This window comes from Camelus bactrianus, chromosome 18, assembly GCF_048773025.1.
Source record: "Camelus bactrianus isolate YW-2024 breed Bactrian camel chromosome 18, ASM4877302v1, whole genome shotgun sequence".
Classification (NCBI taxonomy): domain Eukaryota; kingdom Metazoa; phylum Chordata; class Mammalia; order Artiodactyla; family Camelidae; genus Camelus; species Camelus bactrianus.
The window spans coordinates 17,113,884-17,131,743 of record NC_133556.1 but is presented as its reverse complement, the minus strand read 5'-3'; the positions used below and the strand labels follow the sequence as shown (position 1 = coordinate 17,131,743).

The 17,860-nt window shown below is 45.5% G+C and overlaps 1 protein-coding gene across 5 annotated transcripts in view; it reads right to left on the bottom strand.

The window, feature by feature from the left end:
- Window positions 1–4,126: 4,126 nt before the first annotated feature.
- The window catches only part of ARHGAP17 (Rho GTPase activating protein 17), a 77,871-nt gene continuing 64,137 nt past the window's right edge, over window positions 4,127–17,860 (bottom strand). For 2 of the 5 annotated variants that reach the window (XM_074346174.1, XM_074346177.1), the window contains 2 exons: window positions 12,121–12,738; window positions 4,127–4,616 (listed from right to left, as the gene is read on the bottom strand). In XM_074346174.1, coding sequence (XP_074202275.1) covers window positions 4,486–4,616; window positions 12,121–12,738 — 749 coding nt within the window. In that variant the 3' untranslated portion in view covers window positions 4,127–4,485. Of the gene's footprint in view, window positions 4,617–8,957; window positions 9,007–10,920; window positions 10,969–12,120; window positions 12,739–17,860 lie in introns of all 5 variants that reach the window. The other 3 variants (XR_012500325.1, XM_074346175.1, XM_074346176.1) reach the window with 3 other exon arrangements.

The following is a 17,860-nucleotide window of genomic DNA, read 5'->3' as shown; positions in this document are numbered from 1 at the left end:
TGCTTGATGTGTAGGAAAACTGAATTCAAATACAAGGATAGAGGGTAAAAACAGAACCCTGATAAATTTTTGTTTTGGTTCTTTCAAAAGATACTAATATATATAAAATAGATAAACAACAAGTTTATACTGTATAGCACAGGGAACTATATTCAATATCTTGTAGTGACTTATGGTGAAAAAGAACATAAAAATGAATAAATGTATATTCATGTATGACTGAAGCATTGTGCTGTACACCAGAAATGGACACAACATTGTAAACTGACTATACTTCAATAAAAATATATTATATATATTTGGCTCAAGTCTACCCTGACATGTGTCATTTGTAATATTTTTTGCTGTCTTTTTAAATTAAAAAAATATTTTTAATGGAGGTACTGGAGTTTGAACCCAGGCCCTCATGCATGCTAAGCATGCGCTCTACCACTGAGCTACACCCACTTCCTTGTAATGATAGTTTGATGTGTGTGGAGGATAGACCCCCAAGGTAACCCTCAATGATCCCCACCTCCCAGTGTTCATGCCCTTGTGTAATCCCCTCCCCCTGAGTGTGGACGGAAATTGTGACTGGCTTCTAGCCAATGTAATATGGTAAAGGTGACGAGATGTCAGCCTGTGATTGTATCATAGCATGGAAACTGTCCTGCTAGCAGACTCACTCGAGAGGCTGTCCTTGCTGGCTGGCTGAAGTCGCAGCCCCACTGGGGAAGCCCACATGACCAGGAACTGCAGGAGCTCTCAAGGAGCTGAGGGCATCCTTCAGATGATGGCCAGCAAGAAGCCAGGGCCCTCAGAGCATGTGGCCCTACAACAACGGGGACATGAATTCTGACAACCTGAGGGAGCTTAGGAACGGGTTCTTCCCCAGTCAGACTTCCAGATGAGACCGCAGCCCTGGCTGACACCTTTACGGCAGCTGTGTGGGACCCAGGCAGAGGACCCAGCTAAGCTGTGCTTCGACTCCTGCCTGACCCTATGAGACAATACATGTATGCTGTTTAAAGCTGCTGAGTCTGTGGTCACTTGTCACATAGCAATAGATAACAGACGGTGTGTGTGGTTTATGGATGCCTGGGTGGCTGTGAGGGGTGAAGCTGGGTGGGGAGATGTGGGAAGAGGGAAGTCTGCCTGCAGAGCTGTAAGGAGGGGTCTGGACAGCTCTGTGCCTGAGGGTGGGTGGAAGAGGACAGCCTCTTTTAGCCTCTTTTGGAGAGTGTATCAAATAGGAGAGATTTGATTGCAAGCAACAGAGACAAACCCAAGAAAGTTTATGCAAAAAAGGGTATTTGTTGTGAAGGTACCAGGGCAGGAAATGCAGAATGGCCTCAGTGATGTGGATGGGTTACGGGAGGGAGGGTGGATTACAGACATATCTAAAAGTGGCTTCCAGAGAAGGTGTCCCAACTCTGCACCACCCCATGCCCTGTTCCCCTTGGCTGGCAGCTTTTTTTTTTTTTTTTTTTTTTTCCGGCCTTTTGGTTGCCTCAAAGCCAGTGGCTTCGCCATACCAGCAGATCTTTCCTCCTTGGCTCCATCACTCTGATATTAGAAAAGTGGAAGCCACTGATCTGAAAAAACCCATCAGTGAGGTGCTACCCAAGCTGATGCAAGACCAGACTGTGAGCCAGAGACCACTTGGGACCCGGGAGTAGAGACGGTAGAGCGGCAACTGTGAGAAGGTGTAGGCTCTGAAATATGGTTACAGACCATTGGGTCTGCCGTGCAGGTGGCAGGAACAGATCACAGGCAGAGAAGCTACAAGGAGGATTTGTCTTAAGACCTTCAAATATGAGCACTTGTGGGACTCACTGGGCTCTGGGGAGCACTAGGAGCTGGAGCCGCAAGAGGAGGACAGGAGTCCTGCATGGAACTCCTAAGGGAACCAGGGCCATCGAGAAAGCCCAAGAATTCAGTCACTCCAACTGCAACTGAACTCTTGGGAATTCACAGGGTCGAACACAGGACACTCAAGGCAGCCAGGGATGCTCTGACCCCCTGCAGTCTCCAAAACGCTGGATCAAGAACAGGCGGGATGGGTGCTACATGCAAGGTGTGGGTGCTGAGAGGAACAGGTCCACGGCCCTGGGGCAGCTGTGGGCAGGGCAGTGGGAGCGGAAGGCCTGAGCACATGGGACTAGACTTTCTATGAGAACTTTTCTGTGGAGAAGGGAAGGAGACAACGTGAAGGGGGCAGATCCCAGCATCACATCACCCTCCTGATGGTCAGGAATGGCCGCCATGAGTTTAGAGGACAGACTCCTTGACCTCGCGGAGGGTGGGTCTGGTGAAAAGAGGATCCACCGAGTGTAATGCCAGGGCAAGGTGACAGCAGCGTGGCGACTTCCCCAGCAGTGGTCACCACGGCTCTGCAGCAGCGGGGAGGTGCTTCCACCGTGATGCAACTACAGCTGTGAACACGAGCTGAGCCGCCAAGTCCCACACCATGACTCGTCCGTCCAGGAAGATGGAGGGTAGCCACTGACACCGGTAGGAGTCAAGTTAAGTTTCATTTTTCTTTAGATTGGAGCTGTTGAGGTAGGGAGACTGCTACAAACAACAGGGGAGTGAAAACTGAACACCATTCTTAAAATAATGAGGGCATTGGCTGTTTTAGTTCAGAATCAGCGATAAAACACATGCTGCATTCTGGGGAGGGTGTTCATCTTGGACTGTCCCTGTCTCCAGGCACCAACACCGTCTCCTCAGCAAGCGCCATGTCCCCCTTTCCTCCCGGTGCGAGCCCAGGCATCATGGGGGAGGCCTTTCCACGGTGCTGCGGAGACGCCTGACTGTGGGCAGCTGGGCTCCTTGAAGAAGGGGTCAATGCTTACGGGCGACAGACACGGACACCTTTGCCTTCTCTACAGGGTTTGGCTTGTTCCATAGATGAAGGGGGCGGGTAGAGAAAGAGAATAGCACAGGGATGGTGCAGGAGGCAGGAACAAGTGAGTCTTCAGCAAACACAAATTTAAGATATAGGGGGAAATGGACTTATAGGTACAGATTTTCAATGTAATCACTAAGAGCAGGGAGGTCTTTGGGGTACAGGAAACTTCAAGAGGAAAAAGTGGTTGCCCTTTTCAAGTTCAAACTTAAGTCAACTCACAGTAGAAGGAAGTCCAGTGTCTTCTAGGCAAGGGACAGGTCACTGATGCACCGAGCAAGCAAGTCTATCACTTCAACCGCTCAGCCACCAACATGGCAGCAGGTGTCCCAAGAGAAGATGCCAAACCTGGGCCACGGAGAGGGGCTGTCATCAGAACAGCCGTCCAGACCATCAGCCTCACCTCGCTCCAGTGCCCCACACAATCTTCCCAAGTATTTCAATCCTGGGAAAGAAGATTGGAAGACGGAGCTCCCCCGATAAGAGATGCTCTGGCTCCTGCAATGAGGTTGTGGGGCTGAGTTACTGGGAGTTGGTCTCCGGGAATCTGAGTGTTTCTAGACAAGACAAGCGTCTCTGGACAAGAAAGAGGATCAGGACTGGTGAGAGCAGAGGAGAAGCCTTACCCACAGAACTTTCGCTGAGAGACAGCCAGTCCGGGAGGTCTCTGGGGCACCCGGGGGCTGGTTTCACGCTGCGACCTTGCTCTCCAGTCTTTCAAACTTCTAGAGTCACAACTGGACCCTCACAGGTCCCATCACAATTCTGTTTAGTGAAGTGACAACACGCACATGCACACACACTCACACACACACACAATCCACAGCTTTGCCTCCAAGAAGGATAACGTTTTCATATAAACCACAGAATATATTTAATTCAAATTAAACATGAAACTAAAATAATGTTCGGTCCTTATCAAGTAGCAATTACATTGTTTAAAAAAAAAAAAAAAAAGAACAGTACATTTCTCGCTACATTCTGACAATCCAACAAGGCACAGGCACTCCAGTTTGCTGAGGTGACGGATCCAGCAGTCACCACTGATGCTCGTGGTTCTGACAGGGTCGGGGAGACACAGAACATACTTCATACAAAATGATTCTGCAGCAAGTCGGAAGGACGGGGACCTCCCTTGGGATACATAAGAACGAAAGTCCCAGGAGCAGGAAAGAGGCGACTTGCGTAATGGATGCATTTTATTAAATAGATAGTTAACGCGTTGCTCTTCATTCATTCCAAGTTGCCGCTGGTACCGTCTGTGTTAACAGCGGTGACAAAAGCTTCCTGCACATCTCGGCAATGGTACTCTTTCTGCTCTAGGTATTTCTTCTTTCTGTTTTTTTTGTTTGTTTGTTTTGGCATGATTCTTTCCCATGTAAAGAAAGCCAACTTCTTCAAGACACAGGTCATTCAGCTTTAAGTGTCAGCCTCCGCTCTCTCCTCGGGCTGTGAGAAGGCCAAGTCCTGCGTGGTAAGGCCTTCTTCCTCCCTCCACTGAAAGCTTCTCACTGTTTGGTCTGCGAAGATCAATGTCTGCCTGCCCCTGTTCCACTCGCCAGGGTGGAAGGGGTCAAGGGCGGGGGCAGCTTTCCTCACAGGGCGGTACTTTCTGTGTCATTGTCCATATCCAACAGAATGCGGCCGGGCAAGTCTTTGCTGGCTGAGTCTGAATGCATTTCAGGAAAGATGCTGCGAAGCGGTTCTGAAATCCTAGAATTGGAGTCTGGACAAAAACACGGGGAGACACGGTATCAATGCGTGGTAATGCCCAAGAGGCCGCCCGAGGTGCTCTGAGAAGAGGAGAAGTTGGAAAGATGGAGAGTCAGCCCATGCACACACACTCCCTTACTAGAGGCACCATCAGCCCTTAGAAGTTGTGTCAAGCCTTTGAGACCCCAGGGGCAGCCGCGTGGCACAGCTCCACCTCCTGGCGCTGGTGGTCCTTTGTGAGCCCAGGGCAATCCTCAGAGTTGCAACCCCCAAAGGATGTGCTCGCTCTGATTGAGGAAAAGAAGCCTTACTCTTACTCGTGCCTCTAACACACTGACTGAAACGCCCTGACAACATCTGGGCTGTGGGAACAGCTCAGCTTCACTGGAGAGAGTTCCTTCCACTGAGGCTGGTGAGTTTCCTCCTGGTATTAATGTTATGCCCTCAAGTTTGGCACTAGTGACATTTGGGGCTGGATCATTCTGGGTTGTGGGGCTGTCCTGTGCACTGAAGGATGCTTAGCAGCCTCCCTGCCCTCTACCCACTCCATGATGGTAGCACACAGCCCTCTCTCCTTCAGTGTGACAAGCAAAGAGGTCTCCAGACAATGCCTAATGTCCCCTGGGGGCACAGTCCCTCCAGGCTGACAATCATTGGGGTAAATCACCAAATCTTCCACAAATATTAATTTTCTCATCTATTTCTAACACTTGTATACTTATAATTCCTTTTTCGTGTCTTATTATGTTGGCTGGAACTCCTTCCTCAAGATGGGAAATACTCCTGTGCTCACAAAGACACCGTAACCATCACCTAGTGAGGCGGTGAGTCTTATATTTTCTCCCTCATGAACAAACACTTACTGAGCATCTACCACATTGTACCTGTGAGGACACAACCGTGAACAAGCCAGACACAGCTTTAATGAAGCCCACAGCCAAGTCAGGGAGAGAGGTCCTAATTAAGACAGAAGGATTTGTTTCCCAAGTAGATCTGTTTCTGCAAGATCTGTTTACTTCCTAGGGCGTCTCTTTTCTACCAGTGACTCCTGGGTTGGCTGACCCATCCCTCAAGGTTTCCTATGCACCTCAACTCAGAGAAATTGCTAGGTTTATAGAGGTGCAAAAGCGTGTAAGAATTCAGGTGCTGAATACCCTTTCAGACAATTCAAGTCTTACAATAATTGTAAAACCAATTAAATGGTGCTGAATTTCACTATCTAATGGTACAGTCGAGGGTGGTCTATGTGTACAGAATAAAGGCTGTCTCAGATTTGTCCTTGGCAGAACAAAAGTCAACGAGGGTAGGACCATGTCTGTCTGGTTCTCGGTGTATCCCCAGTGCCTAGAATAGTGACTTAAAGCACTGACTGAAGCAGTGACCCAAGGGACTGTTAAAAGCAGACATTTAATAAATGTTGTGACTGCCTGTCTGGATGGATGGGCAGAGGGACAGATAAAAAGTCATCCAGCCCGACCATCTTTCCAATTCTCCTTTCCTATAGCCTCATGTAAAGAAGAAGCCATGTTTTGAAGACAGCCCTGATACAGAAAATTCATTGCAAATTCAATCCCTTTACCATTATCCTAACCCAACAAGACAGACAGTGCAATCAGCCAGTGTCTCTTCTTGGCCCGAAGAGCTTGCAGGGAAGTACCGGACTGATATGCCTGGTGGGGGATGCACAGTGCAAAGGGGGTGTACATACTAGTTAGATTTCTATTTGTTAATATCCGTTTACATGCAGACTAACATCTATCAGCCACAGACCTTTTCTGGAGGACAAACTTGCTGTCTTTTTAACGTCACAAATAAATAATCTCTGGCTTTGTACTTCTCTGAATTTTTCTATTACGATGAATGCATGTTCCTTATATACTCAGAAAAAAAAAAAAAAAGTGTGGTGGGAGCGTAAGGAACATGCCTTCACTCCACCTCCTGCCTGCCCTGTCCGGCAGGTGCGTCTCTTTCCCCAGCCCCTCTCTCACTTTCATATGAATCGTTTCTTGAGAGAAAACGGCAAATCTGTTTACACACAGAAAGCAGTAAGAATCACAGCACGCGGGCAGAGCCAGCTTTCTGAAAGAAAAACCGCAACAGCTGAGCCGCTGGTATACTCGACACGGTATGAAGTGCTCCACACGCGTCGTCACAGCATCTCGCTGAATCCCCGGGAAACCACCCTGAGGCAGCATCAGAGCCACAGTAAGGTGAGAAAGGGAGACTCGGAGAGGCTGAGCTCTCTGTCCAGGCATCGAACGGAGGGTCAAAGCCAGGCTGGTCGGGCTCTGCCGTCTGGTTCTTAATATGCAGAATGCCTTTCCTCCTCCCCAGAGGAAGCTGTGGGTCCCACGGTGAGGGACCTGGGAGAGAAGATGGTATCTGAGGAGGTCATGGGTTGAGTCTTAAACACTCGGGTTCGTTTTAGCACAAGAGCGATAAAGGTTATTTTAGAAAGGTACCTGCAGGAACCCTCAGTTATTTATTTATTTTTTTAAAATACCTCTAAAAAACTTTCTGGCTATGAATTTTCAAGGTTCCGTTTTTCATTACATGCATTCCAAGAAGGGCTGGTCTCTGAGCACACTGCTGGGAGCTAAGCTCACCTGACAGATATTAAGTTTAAAACCAAAAGATAAGCAAAAAAAAAAAAAAAAAAAACAGAGGCCCAGGTCACAGCCGCCATGCACAGGCAGAATGTGACGTGGCTTGCCACAGATCTGGGGCGCTGACAGATGTCACCTGGGTCCTTTGTTGTTTGAGCATCTGGATCCAGGAACTAGGTTCTCTGAGGGTCAGAACGGTCATTCTCTTATGGTTCTAGAAAGTTTACTTGTCACTTCAACAATTACGATTATGTGCTCTAGGTTGTAAACCTACCCTTCAAAAAAGCCAAGGTTATTTTGATAGTCACTTGGACGGGTCACAGATCCAAACACATCCTTGAAACTGAACGTTACAGGAACAATTGCAGCGTGAATCCACCCCCTCCCGATCTTTCATCCTTCTTGTCTAAACTAGAGTCTGGGGGAATGACTTCCTTCGGTTCTTTATTTAGTTTTCTAGGGCTGTGAGAGGCCGACTAGTCTATAAGAGACTTTGAGCCAACTTGTCATTATTTCAGTCAAAGGAGAGATTCTGCTCAAGTCTCACTGGATATTTATCTTCATACAAGTCTGATGTCTATTTATTAAAAATAAAGTGGAAGCAGAAGCAGAAGTCACTTAAATGTCTAACTACGAGAAGTTAATGCATCTGCTTAATGAAATTATTATGCAGTCACTGAAAAAGATGGTTATGAAAACTACATTATAACATGGGAAAGAGTGTATGAGGTAAAGTGAAATAAAAACGCAAGATCAAAATCTGTATGTGCCAAATAGTTACGATCATGCACCCCTCCTTTGCCTTTCAGGGAAAAAAAAAAAGAAAACCTAGAAAGGAAAAAATGAAATATGAAAAGTGGACTTTTTCAATCTTGGAAGGGTGATTTCGTATTATTTCTAGTTCCCCAATTTGCTTTAGGATCTGAACTTATTTTTAAAAGGCATTACTTTCATGATATAAAAAGAGTTTAATTTTAGAGAGCCAAGACCGTGAGGGCCAGCACAGTGTCGGGTATCTAATGACAGTAATGTGCTTTCTTCCACCACCGCGCAGTGGAAGAACGACTCTGAGGGAATTCTGGGGCTCACCAAATTAAGAAATACCTGTTACTCCAGAACACTGTCTTTTTAACCCACCACCAACTGGTGTATCAGAATCAAAACATAAATGCCTGGGCTCCAGACCGCCTGCGTCTGGGTCCAGGCATATGAGTTTTTAAAATGGTGACATGCGAACCTCGTATCGAACTCTGGTTATCTATTTTTTCATAAAAATGATCATAAATAGTGACCATTTATTTAGACCCACTGTGTAGTAAGAACTGTAAGATGTTTTTTGTATGTTATCTGATGTAACCCCTTTGAAAGTTATTCTCACAAATGTCACCATTTTACAGATCAACCAGGTTGTGCTGTGACTGCTGTTACACGGAGAGCTGAAAATATAACTCAGGCGTGTGTGATTCTGGTGTGGGCTCTTTCCACTACCCCTCAAGCCTGCCTGGTATAGAAAAGACTGGAAGTTAAAGAGGTAACAAGGTGACCAGCTGGGGCACGTCTGTGAGCACGCTTAGTATTCGGAGTCATTGACAGCAAGCACGACGCGGCCAGCCGCCTGGAGTGCATGCACTGTTAGTGGGGATGCAAGCAGGCAGGGTTAGAGTGACCGGTTAACGACAGGCATTAGTGCGCAAACATGATCATAACGTAGCAAAAACGCTTCGGCCAATCAGGTGCCTTTTCCTTACCATTACATATTCCAATTTCAGTTCTTACTGAATATGGCAGGTCATACATCTAAATTATTTAATAAAATGTTTAAATTAGAACACTCTTGGCTAAAATCTATTACTTTAAAAACAGCAAGATGTAAACGCTCTTCCTTGCGAAGCTCAAATCCTACTGCTTTCTTGAGGGACGATGAAGAAGAGATTCGAAACGACGGACAGCAGAGTCCCTCCTTTCTCTGGTGCAGGGCTGCCAGGAACTGGCGGCCAAACCTGTTTGGCAGCAAAAATCTCCCGCAAGGAGCTTATCTTAATCTCCACCCCCCCCCCCCGGCCATAATTCAGTTTTTAAGGTCAAATCCTCTAAACGATAACGAATAACCTGTTTTCAGGAATTTGTCTGTACAGAGTTTCCCAAGTGAAATCATTATAAACGACTACCTGTCCAAGGAAGTCACATTTTTTTTCTTCCTGAAATACCCAATGGCTTTACCCGAGATCGGTTAATAGCAGCACGATCAACACTAGCAGATTCATGAATCCTTTCTTTTTTTTGGAGGGGGTGTAATTAGGTTTATTTATTTATTTTTAACGGAGGTACTGGGGATTGAACCCAGGACCTTGTGCATGCTAAGCACAGTGATCTATCACTGAGCTCTACCCTCCCCCACCGCAGATTCACGAATTCTATTAAATTCTAGCTTTTTGTGCACTTCTAACGGCAATCTAGGGGATTTTAAGAAATTAAAAATTAATTCTGTAATACAAAGATAACTGTGGTGACCTGTGGAATCTCCTGAGTTAGGAGAATTCAAAGCATAGATTGGTTTTCAAATATTTAGCTCATATCCTAAGGAGAAGCATCAATAATATAAAATTTCACTTATCTGACAATTGTAAAGTACAGACCATTACAGTGTCATAGCAGATCAATAAAATAACCTTCTGGAATAAATACACCCCAGATAACAATGGTATTAAAGAATAGCCATTAATTCTAGTTGAGTCTAAACAAAAGGAATGTTTGGGGAATAAACTTCTGATGTCTCATAAGTACTGAAGTGTTAAAAGGCTCAGCCTTAACTAGGGTTTAGTCATTTCACTCTATAAGTGACTTCCACACCCAACTGGGCAACCCCAGACTTTTGGGTTTATCATCTAGGAGTCAGGAAGGTGTAATCACACCTATGCCCCACTCTGTGTTATAAAGACTGCATTCTTGTTTTCCCCTTCTGGTTTCTACGGAAAGTTTTGGTCAAACCAAAGCAGTGAAAATTCTGGCTAAGTAGCCCACTGACAGCTTAAGGCTCAGATCAGCTGATTAAAGCAGTTATATACACAATGAGAGCCTTATGCCATCCAAATATGGACCTAAAGGCAAAATTCAGATGACCCTCACGGTATCTTTCAAAAAGCTCCTATGGTTTAAGAAAGCAAAAATGTAAGTAAGCCATAATGCAAAGAAATTTAGTGTGGGATCTTTGGAGGAAGATTTTTTTTTTTTGGTCCTGCAAATTTCAAACACCAAATTAAGAAGCACCATGCAGTTAACTTGCACTAAGATGTAAAATTAAAAATTAAAAGCTTAAGACACAGGGGACACAATTTTCTGTGCTAACTGCACCCGAATCCTCTTTGGTTGGATGAATGCTGACCGGCCAGTCAATGACAGGGAAATCACCCCGAGGAGAGCAGAACATCTTTGAAGAGCTTACCAGAAAGAAAGGAGACAAGTCTTACTATCTTATCTGAGCAGCTGGAAATCGGCTTGCAAGCTACTGACATCTACCTCTTGAATTCGGAGCATTGCAGCTCAAAGTGCTTCTGATAAAAACAAAAAGTGATGTCTACACGCTACAGAACGGATGGCAGGGGGTCAGATGGCTGCTCCTGAGCACAAAGTCAAAAGCACGTATGCAAAACACGTATGCTAAGCAGGAGCATTTGGGGCTGCGGGCAAGCTGCTTGGGGGGTGGTTACAGACCTTAGTCCTGGAAACCTTCCCCACCTGTGAGGGCACTAGGAAGGGCATCTAGTGGGGAACAAACAAACAAACAAACCAATGCGACTTTGTTTTAAAAAAATAAAAGCTGAGGTGTCATCAGAAAAAAAGTTAACAATTTACAACACACGCGAATCACACATTATTCTCCTGAAAAAAAAAAAAAAGTTATCAAAAGAGAGACTAGTCGGTTAACCCTCACCATTTCGGGTACCAGTTCAGGGTGTACCTTTTGCTCATTTTCAGCAGAAAAGTCACTCTGTACGGTTGGAGGGCCCAAAGATGTATTTTAGCTTCTTCTCTAAAAACAGCCCCACTTCGAAAAATTTAAGACTAGGCTGTTCTAAGAAATGATTCAAAGCTCCTAATTACCATTTTAAAAAACGCATTAAAAAAAAATCCATCCATCCCATCCTTAAATCAAATAGTAAAGTAGAACACTTGGGATGGAAATATTTTTTAAAATCGTAATTAAATAAAATAGTTATGCTCTAGACTGCTTATTTTGAAAAATTCCATTAGGTAGGTAAAATCTGTACAATCTTCAACACCCAAACCAGGTTTCCATGGAATGATGGGGAAATCTTGATTCTTCTCTCCTTTGCCAGGAGAGGCTAGCACTCTCATAGGGTCATGCCCCCAAATCTCATTTCCCAGGGCACCCAGTTTGGCACAAATCACGTTTTTCATGGTTATACTGAAATGCTTCACTTACTATGAATATTTTTACTCTTAAAAGGAAAACAAGCATTTTAATGGGGAATTCACTAAGAAATCAATGTCATGCTCAAGCTGCACAATACCTTCCCCCTGGATTAGGACATTAGACCTAGAAAAATGTAACCATAGACGGTTGTAAACACAAAATGAACCTATAAATCAGGGGGTGGCAAACTCCAAGAACCAGGTAGTAATTTTTAAGGCTGTGAGAGCGTACGACCTCTGAGAAGGCTACACAACTCTGCTGTTTTAGCACAAAAGCAGCCAGAGATAGTATGTAAATGAATGGGCGTGGCTATGTTCTAATAAAACTTTACTTACAAAAATTAGCTGGGGGCCAGATTTGGGCACTGGCTGTAGTTTGCCCACCCCTGATAGAAATCAAAGGCTAAATGACGGGGAGCCCTGCAAAAGCAAGGTCGAGTGGAGAGGGGGAAGTGTGTGAACCCATTGCCTACTCACCCGTTACTATTTTGGAAGCGGTGGGCGCTGCGATGTTGAGGCTGCCCTCGCCGGCGGGGTGGGCGCCGGGAGGGTGCGGGGGTGGCGGCACGCTGGGTCGGTTCCTCGGCTTCGGTACTGGTCTCGGTCTCGGTAAGGTTCCGTGCAGCGCCGAAGCCTCGGGGTTGCTCACCGCCTGGGTCTGGGCAGCCGGCAGGCCAGGGTGCTGCTTCCCTAAGGGCGGGGTGCTGGGGGGCGTTGGCGTCTGGGGAGGGGTGTGGGGTGCCTGCTCGAGTCCGTGCTCCCCCGGCAGGGCGGCGGGGGCGGGCGCGCCCTGGCTGCCCGGCTTGGCGAGCGCAGCCGGCGTGGCCTGCGTGGGGGGCTGCGGCGGCGGGTGATTGGGAGCTTGTATCGGAGACAGGCTGCTGGAGTACCTCCGGGGTGCAGAGGGCTGCGAGGCGGCGCACGGCTGGCCCGGGGCCTGGCCCGGGGGCTGGGTGGGAGGGGAAGGGCTTCGGGTGGACGGCTTTGGTGACAGGCTGGGGGGATGCTGAGACGTTCCCGGAGAACTCTGGCCCCCGAGATGGCCAGGAGGTGGGTTTCCTGGTTTCGGGGGTGCTGGAGCAGGTTTTTTAACGGCTGCACAAAGGGAAAACACCTCTCAGTAAGAGCAGCCCGGTGATGGCCAACGCCCTCTGGACCAGGGCACCGAGGTTAACCTCGCCGTGTGAGCCATGCCGAGATCAGTACCCACCACCATGCGGTCTGGTGACCCTTCACCCCGTGGTCCGCCTCCCCAAAATCCACAGTCTCAGTCTCACCATGAGAAAAACATCTGAAAAACGCAAATTGAGAGACTGTCTTCAAAATGCCCGACCAGTACCCCCCAAAACTGGTGAGCCATGAAAAAACAAAAGAAGCCTGGAAACTGGCCCAAACCAAAGAAGAGTAAGGGGCTGTGAGGAATAAATGCCATGTGCTCTCCTAGTGGGAGTGAGCCAGGGACAGAAAATGGCTATTAGTGGAAAAAACGGGTGAGATTTGAACCAAGCATGGAGTTTAGTTAGTAGCAATGTACCAAAATGTAGCAGTGTTGGTTTCTTAGCTGTGATAAATGTACCAAGGTGATGCACGATGTTAAAAATAGAGGAAAGTGGAAGGGGGGTATAGGGGAACTCTCAGACTATCTTTCTAACTTCTCTGTAGATCTAAAAATTATTTGGGGGTTGGTTAGTGCAGTGGCAGAGCACCTGCTTAGCCTGCAGGAGGTCCTGGCTTCAGTCCCCAGTAACTCCACTTAAAAACAAGCAAACAAACAAACCTAGTTTCCTCCCCACCCCTGGCAAAAATAAATAAATAAAATACATTTTAAAATTAAAATTATTTCCAAATAAAAAGGTTATTTTTTAAAAGTACATTATACACATATAGGTCTTTAAAGACCTCTCATTTTAAAAGTTCAATAATTAGAGCACTCAGTGAATAGAGGCTGCCTCACCTATGTGGAGTCTCTGCTCCAAACCCACTTGGCATCCTGCCGGTCAGCACCCTTCTCTCGAGAGGAGAAACGCAGAGAAGCAAGAGCAGCTAAGGAGGGCCCCCTAAGCATGACTGGTCTGCCAGTACATAACCCTGGCCCCCTGCCCTAAGCCATATTCTTCTAGAGAGCTTGATTTTTTTTTTTTTTTTTTTTTGGTAACAGAAATTCTATGAATTCCAGAATCATCTGTGCTAACAGATATATTCTAAATAAAAGTACAAATCTGAAGGCTGCCTTAGAATTACTTCTCTAAGGAGAGCCGAGTCACATCGCTGTCGTCCCTACACCAGCTGAGATCAGCATCACTGCCGGGTGGGAATTTGGTACTGAGGAGGGCAGGGTAGGAGGGAGAAACAAGTGTGGAGACTGATTTGGGGCTGGGAGGGGCGGGTGGAAAGGAGAGACGTTAGCATTTCTCAAATTCTGCTGAGATCCTACTAATCCCCTAAGAAAGGGAGAGGGAAACGAAGGGAAGAATGAACGTGTGTCATTCACTTAACACGTCACTGGCACCGGCTGGGCTCTTTACATAGACTGTCTCATCGGAGTCTCATCAACTCACTGCCAGGCAGGCATTGTTATATCCATTTCACGGTGCAGGAAACGGAGGCTCAGAGAGGTCAAGTGTTTGTAAACGGTCACACAGCTGCTAGGTGGCAGAACAGAGGCTCCCACCACGGCCTGTGGCCTCCCTGGACTCTTTTTACCTCTCCCTCTTTCCTACACCGCCTGGCTCCCTGTTCGCAGGGCTCAGAATTCAGAAATGGAAAGGGTATAAAGTCTCCTCTGCTCTGCTGGCCTAGAACTTTTGACCCTGGAACTTGGAAGAACTTTTCCCACAGCAAGCTGACAAAGGAAAGAATCTGGAATATTAGCAGTTCTCTAGTTATTATAGGCAATTTAAAAAGAAAAATTTGCAACTCTCTGTTCTCAGCAATATTAACGGTAAATTCACATTGAATAAAAGATCATTCCTGACCTTTAAGGGTGCAGAGGGAATTAGGAGAGGACACATGAGAGTGGGGTGACAAGGTCCGAGTCCCAGGTGGAGGCCAGGCTGGGAGAAAGGCAGGCCTTGTCTAAGGCCACCTATGAAGGTGCCAGGAGACTGAGCTGGGGTCCGCGGTGTGGGGCACGGCACACAAAGGATCAAAGTCTTCCGTGAGGAAGCCTGAGATCTATGATTGCAGGAAAAGGGAAGCAGGAAAGACTCCTAACGGGGCTACGAGGGAATCTCAACTGGAAAGCATGGGTATAGCTGGCATCCAGGGAGAAAAGGCCTAATTTCCCGCAAGCATCAGCTGGGATACAGATGAAGATGATGGTGGCTTGGAGGAGAACCTTCTTAAGATTTTCCATTAGCGACTTTGGTTGATAATAATGTGTCCATGTTGGTTCTTCAATTGTACCAAATAAATTCTGCTCAATTCTGTTGTGAACCTGAAACTGCTCTAAAAGAATAAAGTCTATTTAAAAAAAAAGAGATTTTCCATTAGCAAAACTGTTATTTATTCTATTTCCCTAGTCCTGTTACAGAGAGAATAATAAAAGAATATGGACTCAGAAATGTATTCTTTGCTCATTTTTTAATTGGGCTATCTGCCTTTTTGCTATTGAATTGTATGAGTTTCTGATATATTTTGGATACTAACCACTTGATTGTGGTAATTATTTCACATACATTAAATCATCACCTTAAAAAAATAAATGCAACATGGGATTCTGGATTGATGCTGGGCAGAAAGAAAAACTTTACAGGAAAGACTGGGGAAATCTGGTCAAAACCTGAAGTTTAGCCAATTTCACTGTATCAATGTTAGTTTCCTGATTTCAATAGTTGTTCTGTAAAATGTTAAAATTAAGAGAAGCTCAGTGAAGACTATATGGGCATTTTCAATACTATCTCTACAATTCTCCTTAAGGTCTAAAATTATATCAAATTCAAAAATATGTGTCATTTTATATTGAAGACCACCCATACGCCGATAAATGCAACTGGGAGTTAAGACACGGGGCATCCTGGTTCACAAGGAATTTAATTGGCTTTAGCCGCCACCCACGAGATGCTGATACCACTCCCCTTCCTGACTGTGACAACCAAAAACATCTGCATCTGCCAAATATCCCAAGTCGTTCTAGATCTAAGAGGCACCTGGAGCTCCCAGACCACACATATTTACTGAGGGCCCTCTCTGTGACAGAGTCCCAGGGATAGGAATATTGGAACGTATGGGGTAGGTAAAATCCCAGCTATGTGAGAGCTACAAAGGAAGACTGGCAATCTACTAAAAAACAAAATAAAAAATTTCAGATGGAGAAAAATGCCCTGAAAGGAATAGAGTGACATGATAGAGAATGACTTGTGTGATTGGTAGGGTTGGCAGTGGTCATCAGCTCAGACTGGGCAGTCCAGGAGGGCTCACGGGGGAGGAAGGTTTTGAGCTGAGACCTGAATGATAAGAAGCAACCCCATGTAGAATGGAACAGAGAGAGCAGGAATTAATCCACGCCCATCTGGTCAACTGATCGTCAACAGGGCACCAAGAATACACAATGGGGAAAGGATGATGCTGGGAAAACTGGATACCTGCATGTAAAAGAATGAAACTGGACCCTTATCTTACACAATATACAGAAGTCAACTCAAAGTGGATTAAATACTTAAAACGTAAGACCTGAAACTGTAAATCTCTGAAGGAAACACAAGGGGAAAGTTTCATAACACTGGTGTTGGCCATGATAACAAAAACAAAAATAGATGTGTGGAATTATATCAAACTAATTAGCTTCAGTACAGCAAAGGGAACAATCAACAGAATAAAAAGACAACCTACAGAAAGGGAGAAAATATTTTCAAGTTGTGTATCTGATAAGGTGTTAATTTCCAAAATAATATAAGGAATTCCTGTAACTCAATAGCAAAAACACTAACAACCTGGTCTTAAAATGGACCAAAGACTTAAAAAGACATTTCTCCAAAGAAGAGATAAAAATGGCCAAAAGTTGCATATGAAAAAGTGCTCAACAGCACTAACAATCAGGGAAATGCAAATCAAAACCAAAATGACACATTACCTCACACTTGTTAGAATGGCTTTAAAAAAAAAAAAAAAAAAGACCAAAGTGTTGGTGAGAATACAGAGAAACTGAAACTCTTGTACACTATTGGGAATGTAAATTGGCACAGCCATTAAGGAAAACAGTTTGGAGGCTCTTAAAAAAATTTAAAAATAGAACTACCATATTGATTCAAGAATCTCACTTCTGGATATTTATCCAAAAGAACTGAAATCAGGGTCTTGAAGAAATTTCTTTTTGCACACTCATGTTCACAGAAGCATTATTCACAACAGCCAAGATGTGGAAACAACTTATATGCCCAATGATGGATGACTGGATTTAAAAAAAAAAAAAGTGGTATATACATAAAATGGAATATTATTTAGCCTTAAAACAGAAGGAAATTCTGTCATATATAACAACACGGACAAACTTTAAAGCCATTGTACTGAGTGAAATAAGCTAGTCACAGAAGGACAAACACTGCATGACTGCACTTATAGGAGGTATGGAACACAGTCAAACTCGGACTCAGAGAGTGAAACGGAAGCTGCCAGGGGCTGGGGGGAGGGAGTAAAGATGGGGCGTAATGGAGAGCTGGTAGTCAACAGGCATAAAGTTTCGATTATGTCAGATAACTTCTAGAGAGCTGCGGTACAACACTGTACTGCACACTTCACAGGACGCGACTGTACACCGTACACAAATATTTAAGAGGGCAGATCTCATGTTGTGTTCTTACCCCAATAAAACAGAAAGTAAAATAGAAGGAAGGGACCACGTGAAGAAGTGGGATAGACTGTTCTGGAAGAGAAAACACGTGCAGAAGCTCTGAAGAGGGAAAAAGCTTAGTGCATCCGAGGAACAGAGAGCAGACCAGCGAGGCTGAAGGTGCAGCGAGAGGGGCAGGGGTAAGAGCTGGGCTCAGAGGCGGCTCCGCCAGACCCCGCAGGGTGATGGTTGGGGGTCGGCACTGAAGCCACTGGAGAGTTCCACCCAGAGGTGACATGACCTGCTTTGTGTTTTAAAGCCATTCCCCTCTTGGAGGGCATTATGCTCAGTGAAATAAGACAGACAAAGACAAATACTATATGTGGGATCTAAAAAAACACAACAAACTAGTGAATAAAACAAAAAAAGACGCAGATTCACAGATACAGA